Source organism: Myripristis murdjan, chromosome 10 (genome assembly GCF_902150065.1).
Source record: "Myripristis murdjan chromosome 10, fMyrMur1.1, whole genome shotgun sequence".
NCBI lineage: Eukaryota > Metazoa > Chordata > Actinopteri > Holocentriformes > Holocentridae > Myripristis > Myripristis murdjan.
Genome location: NC_043989.1, coordinates 23,165,643 through 23,172,666, shown reverse-complemented (window position 1 = coordinate 23,172,666; position 7,024 = coordinate 23,165,643). Strand labels below are relative to the sequence as shown.

The 7,024-nt window shown below is 41.9% G+C and overlaps 1 protein-coding gene across 1 annotated transcript; it reads right to left on the bottom strand.

Moving 5' to 3' along the window:
- Positions 1 to 1,671: 1,671 nt before the first annotated feature.
- hrh2a (histamine receptor H2a) lies at positions 1,672 to 3,359 on the bottom strand. The gene is made up of 3 exons (XM_030061637.1): positions 2,321 to 3,359; positions 2,026 to 2,197; positions 1,672 to 1,681 (listed from the first exon to the last, which is right to left on the bottom strand). Exons 1-3 carry the CDS (start codon positions 3,357 to 3,359, stop codon positions 1,672 to 1,674), a joined length of 1,221 nt encoding a protein of 406 aa, XP_029917497.1.
- Between the last annotated feature and the right edge of the window lie 3,665 nt (positions 3,360 to 7,024).

Here is a 7,024-nt window from a genome sequence, read left to right as displayed (position 1 = left end):
ATTCTGTGTAAAATCCTCCTCATTGCTTGTATCAGGTGGTACCTGATATGCTGATGCACACTCAATCCTATTGTTTCCTGATGGCCACAGTTTTAAGGCAACAATTTAAGGCAATTTTTGCTAACTATTTCAAGCTTTTCACTATACTGTGATGAAGCTGTCCCCCATGTCAAACCTCCCCGAAATACAGCCATTCTTCATTGCCTCTAAAAATTGCCGCAACATCCTCGTATCCTTTAAGCTTGAGTGCTTTTTATTGTTACAGCTGTATTTTTTCATTCTGGAGATTCAGTACAATGCCATTAGTCAGTCCTCATATAGTCGGGTTTATTATACAATAAACACATGCGCTGCATTTATTATGTTGTGCCACAGAACAACTAACAGCAAAGGCAAAATGCAGAGGCTGCTGCATTCTTGGAAACAGGAATGTAATGTTACTTTGTGAGCGGCACGTCCAAATGTCATCCAACTCAACCCATTGTACATTAAGCGACAGGCCTAAGATTAATCGCTTTATCACTTTTCCCCTCTGCAATTGTCTGTTCCCTTCATCCATGTAACTTGTCCAGGCTGAAGTTGTGATTCTTTGTGCTTCCACTGGGGAGCACTCTCAAGCCAGGAAATACAGAATAGTTCATGTGATTGGCTTGTAAGTCTCATTCAGTCCTCCGGATCTTTGATACAGTCCACAGTTAATTCAAAATGTGTGGCAAGAGCAAGTCTTTTCAGGCCACAGTCCCTTTGATTTATAATGGCTGGATTCAGCGGAGGAATTGTCAGACGACTAGATTTTAAGCTCTCAGTGTCAAAGAGGCGTCAATTGCTCGCTCCTGGTTGGATAAAGGCCTTTTGTCCTCCCTGATGAGTAGTGGAGTTGCTGAGGTCCTGTTCCTCCCATGTTTTGCTTGGTTAAATTACAGATGAAGAGATTACTAAGAAAAAGAGACACAAAGAAAGATGATCAAATCTTACACTTTGTCCACGGAATGCTGGGATGCAAAAAAAGAGAGAAAGAAAGGGAGAAGAGACATGTGATGTGTACGCTGATGTATTGCAACCCTGTTTAGTTTTTGGTTGTTTAGCAAGCTCACAGCCTTTCATTCACCTCTCCCATCATAGTGATTATGGACTGCCTGCTGCTTTTGCTCCATGAGTGGATGAAATGAGTCCCACGGCTATATCAACAATCACATGTATGTTGTTAATTAGGAAGAAAAATATAGGCAATCCACATATCTGGTAATAAACAAGCATATTTGTCAACTGTAATCCCCAAGGTTTTGCAAAGAAATGAGGACAGGGCAGAAAGCTGTGTTATGCGTTTTCTCCGTGTTAGAAATGATTTCCTGGCCTATTTAGCATATTGCATTATCGTCTGATTGGACTTCAGGACACTACTTGTTTCACAACTGCGCCAAATATGGGTTTGTCAGGGCTATGGGGATGTCTGATAGAATGCCTTCAACAATATGCATGTTTACTTACATGATGTAGTGTATGGACTTGTACTACTGTACATTGGTAAAACAAAAGGACTTCCACACAGTAGGGCTCATATGGGTCTCTGTCCATCCTTTTCTCTTTCTGTCACTCTTTTTCTGAGGCTGATGGATTCTGGATCTGGGTTGCCACTACAGTGCACAGAGCATTCATCTCACCAGTACAGGGTCAGCAGAACCTGATCACACAGGCAGAAAATAACAAAAAAGAGAGAAGGGAAATGTGCGTGTGTGTTAGAGAGAGCAACATCAGAGAGACTATTTTGTTCAATATGACAACTAAAAAAGGAGTGAGGTAGCACATTTAAGCATCTATAAGAACAAAGGCTTTTCTCACCATAGCAGATTAGTCTCCCATGGTTTATGCACCAAGATGCAAGTGAAATGAGTTCACCTCCCCACCCCCAATTTTGGATTTGCTAATTATTGGATTTGATGTTTCTTTTGGCTCAGCACTTTGCATTGAAGAATTCTGTTAAAGCATGCTACAGACAGGCAGTGCATGTGGTTCCTCAGAATTTACCTTTCACTGCCATTGAGATCTGTGGTAGCAGTACCATTTGCAAGTTGGACGGTGGCTGTTGTTGAGCTGCTGCTCACTTCCTGTAACATTAAGTCTTTGTCTGCCTGGCCTGCCCTGCAGGTGGTAGGGGTATGGCCACACAGCAACGTTACCTCTGTAAGCTCCTGTCCGGCTGGAATAGAGAGGAGGAAAGGGAGGATTACATTAAGTGAAATATGAAATGTCGTGTGTTGATAAGATGCAAAATCTTAGACTAACTAATATGTGTGAGGATTTATCACACACCAAGCTTTACCTGCTGTTACTGTGGGAGATGGCTGTCGGGTCCTCCACCCATTGTAACTAGGGCATCGACATTTTAGTAGGCGAGCATAAGCTGACCTGAAGTCCCTGTTGAGGGCAGCGTAGAGAACGGGGTTGAGGGCTGAGTTGGCGTAACCCAGCCACAGCACAACAGAATATAGTGTTCCCTGCTCTAACTGCTCTCGCAGCCCCATCACTGTGAACATGATGAAATAGGGCAGCCAGCACACCACAAAGGCCCCTATCACTGCTGCCAGTGTCACTGTGGCTTTGTGTTCCCTCAGAGCCACTGCTGTAACACTGGAGACTACAGTAGTTCTGGTGGGAGAGTTGTTTCTGCGGGTGTAGCTGGTGGTGGTGCATGCAGGACGGGCACTGATTATGCGCTTAGCCTGTGCCCGTGCGATGCGCAGTATCCGGAGGTAAGTCCAGCACATGGCCACCAGAGGGAGGTAGAAGGTGAAAAGAGAGTCGATGAGCACATAGGGTCTGTTAAGCTCAAATTTACACTCCTTGTCTGAATCTTCAGGCCTATGGTTCTGCACTTTCCCGTCTGGGGTGTTCCAGCCCATTTGGATGGGCAAAAAGGACACTGCAATGGAGACTGTCCACACACATGCCATCACCATAGCAACTCGCCATGGCAAAACGACAGAGGCGTATCTAAGGGGCATGGTCACAGCCAGGTAGCGGTCCACGCTGATGGCCAGCAGGTTAAGGATGGAAGCAGTGCACAGCATGACGTCCATGCAGATGTAGAGGTTGCAGAAGTCCGGGCCCAGCAGCCACTCGTCAGAGAGCAGGCTGAGGGCAGAGAAAGGCAGGACCAAGAGGCCGAGCAGCAGGTCTGTGATGGCCAGCGACACTATAAAGCAGTTGGTGAGGCAGCGGAGGCGCCGCGAGGCACAGACAGCCAGGCACACCAGCACATTGCCACTGATGGTCAGAAGGATGAGGGAGGACAGGGAGATGCCCAGCACCACCTGTGACAGCAGTTTCTCTGAAGGCTCACTGGAGGAAACTGACGACATTTTAACTGGAGCTTCACAAGAGGCAATGTTCATTTGAACTTCACCTTATTCAGAACAATCTCAGATTTTGCAAATTCACATGATCATTCTAATGTCACAAATTCTGATAATGTAATAAATAGGTTCCACTGGTGGGTGATATTGTAGCTTAGCTGGTTAAGACAAAGTCTCAGTTCAAAACTGGCCTGGGAACTTTGTCACATGTCATCACAGCCTCTCTCTTTCCCAGTCTTTCTACTGTGACACCACAGGTAGAAAAGGCCAATCTGTATATGTAAAATATAAAAAACTATGGTCTCTCGTTTGACAGGTGAGAGTTGACAGCTGACTGCTGTCTTTGTTGTTGCTAACCTGAACCAAATACGCTCTTGCTCTCAGCTGTTCTGTCCAGATGACCTCATTTGTAGGAGTGGTCTTGTGAGAGCTTGGCTTTACATTTATTTCTGTTGCCAAAGGCTGCTACAGTGAAGTGTTCATATCTCATATCAGCGCTACGCTTGGGTGATGAAGTGTCTGCGATGGGGCTCTCTTTCTGAATCATACTGGCCCATGGCATGGTTCTGGCCTCAAAACCATCTTCTATGGCTGCAGTGACACCTAGTGGAGAGAGAGGTGTAACACAGTCAGTCAGTGGTGCAACATCTAACTGTATATAATTGTAAAAATCCGGGTTACTTTCTTTGAGGCACATCAAGTAGATCAGCTAGAACTGAATGAAAATGTGAACATTAATTATGGATGTCTTCCCATAACACTGGTTGGGCAGAATATAGATTTGAATTGGGCACAGCTATTTATTTATTTATTTATTTATTTTTTAAAATCATGGACTATTTCTAAGGCCAGACAAAAAGTTTTAATTGAGCTATAAGTGACCCATAAGCCTGATTTTTACACCAATTAACTGTCACAAAAAATAATGGTAACTCTTTACAGTAAGTGTACATGAAATAACAGAAACCATGCATGAATTCATGCTGAAAATGCATCACTTCATGCATTAATACCTCATGAATCATCAAGGATTAACAAGTTCAAGTTCAAACTTTTTCATTCATTACATCATGCATGAACAACACCTTAATTAAAGAATTAACAAAGTTGAGTACATCATAATGAATTATGATAATTAAGCATAATCATGCTGTATTGTTTGTTTGCAAAAAATGTTGACAGCTGAACCCACCACAACAAAGAAATTCCACCATCTCTTTTAGTAAACCAGAACCGCTGCCTCCAATTTGGTTTCACGGTGTGTGAGAACAGCTGTGGTTGCTTTTGCAATGCAGGTGTTGTTCAAAGGTGTATATGTAATTTTAATAGGTTTGGTATCAAGAGATTATATCCAGAGAGCCGTTACAAAAATAACACACACACGCACACACACACACACACATGCACACACACACACACACACACACACACACACACACACACACACACACAAACATACACATACACAAATACAAAGAAGAAAGGGTAAAGCTTTTCAGAATGCTGGCCCTCATTGTTGTAGACTCATTGTTACTGAATTTTCAGTTAATGGGAATTCCAATCAAACTATAATAAAACTATAACGCAAGACAGATGAGCATGCACGCTGTGGGCCCATTGTTTGTTCAGCACTTAGCCAGCTGCAGCATGGCTGTCTCTGAGCCCCTGGCTGACCACGTGGCTGGGCAACAGTCTACTGTAGCTGAATCACTTAAATGACTTAAACTTGTTGTTTTGTTGCACTATTGTCAGACAGATCCAAGATTTTAATGATGTAGAAAATATTAGATAGCAATTCTGTTGGATTCTTCTTTTTATCAAACAGAGATTGTGAGTCGGGTATCACGTGGTTGTTTTTAAATTATGAAATTTGCTTTGACAATCAAGATTGGAGCACAATTGTGTGGTATAAAGAAAAGATTGCGTAAAAAATATAACAATAGTGTCGACTTTTTTTTTTATATACTTGAGCAGACAAGTAGATCTTATATGTATTACAAAAATGAGCTGCCAGGAGTTTTTTTCCTTTTAACCCTTCACTACAGAAATGAGATATACCTAATGAAATACCACTGACATAAAATGATTCTTACAAGTAGCTTTTATTGATTCTTAGATATATATTGCATTTTGAATAGACCTTACACAGGGTGCAATATGTTCTTTGTGAAATCAGTCATAATGGCATGAGGGCATGTGGATTGTTAATGTGTGCATGGTGGAATGAGGATAACTAGCTGATAAGTGTGTGTGTGTTTATGTGTGTTTGTGTGTGTGTGTGTGTGTGTGTGTGTGTGTGTGTGTGTGTGTGTGTCTGTGTGTGTGCTTGTGTTTGTGCTTGTGAGTGCACAAATGTGTGAGCATGTGTTTGCGTCAATGGGTGGTGGGTATTGTTTGCTCGTTTATTTTCCAACACTGTAATGGACATTGGGACACTTGCCAGACTTGAATCAGAGTCACTCACTTATCACCTGAGAGAGAAAAGAAAACAGCAAGTGATGCACAAAAGATGTAAAATCAGAGAACAAGACAAAGCTATATGGTGAAAAGAACTTTGAAAGAACGGTTTTAAGTAAAAGTGTGTCTCCTGAATACAGAGCAGCACCATCTCCAATCTTTCAACTCTTCTAATCTTCAAGTTTGTTCCCTGGGCATGTTTCTGTTGCAGTCGTACATCATGGAGTCACTGCTTTGAACTTCATCATGAGCAAACACTGATATCACAGCCACTACACAGCCATTTTTGCAAATGTTGAAAAACAAATCTCCAGATTCACTATGACATCCTCAAAAAGAGACTTCACATTTACAACTTGAAATATTATGCAAGCCTTTTTCTCTGACATCATTCAAAAATATGAATAATGCATATTCTGTACTGTTGACAGGAAACCCCCCATCACAAATGGTCCCCGATGTCCTCTGCACCAGTAAATACAACGGGCTTGCTGCGTTTTTTAGTGATACAATTCTGGGCATCAGACAAGCTATTAATAACTCAATGTCAAGCAAAGCAGTCAACATGACTACGTTATAAAAGTAACTTGTTAAACATATCAGAGCTTAAGATCATTTCTAGATCCCTCTGTAATCTCTTCAAATCTATATCAAATCTACCCTTCAGAAGTAAAATCATTGAAAAGGTTGTCTTCCAAAAACTTCCTAACTACAAACAATAACTTCCAATCCAAGGTTTTCAACTTAACCCAGAACAGAGACTGTACTTATTAAAGTTTTAAAATATATTTGGCAAAAGAGTGACCCTGGCGAAATCTCAGTCCTAGTGCTTTTGCATCTCAGTGCAGCGTTTGTCACTGTCATACAGCACTGCTTGACAGCCTGGAATACTGGATTGTACACAATGACTTGTGGAGTTCCACAAGGTTCAATCCTTGGGCCTCTCCTATTTATTTTCATGCTCCCCCAAGGCCAAACCATGCATAAACACAAAATCTCCTGCCATAACTGTACGGATGACACCCAAATCTACATATCTCATTCACCAAGTGACTACGATCCACTAGATTCATTGATACAGTGCGTTGAACATATCAGTGATTGGACGTGCCAAAACGGGTCCTCCACTCAAATCAGTTTTTATGGATTAAGATGTTAACTACAATAGTCACATAAAATACTTAAAACAGAAAGTCTTCTACCATCTCAAAACA

What these genes read in the sequence shown, in the direction of transcription:
- hrh2a (XM_030061637.1), bottom strand. Translation starts at nt 3,359, where the DNA reads ATGTCGTCAGTTTCCTCCAGTGAGCCTTCAGAGAAACTGCTGTCACAG. An exon ending in ATCTCCCACAGTAACAGCAG is followed by an intron (nt 2,198 to 2,320) that starts GTAAAGCTTGGT and finishes TCTCTATTCCAG; the next exon opens with CCGGACAGGAGCTTACAGAG.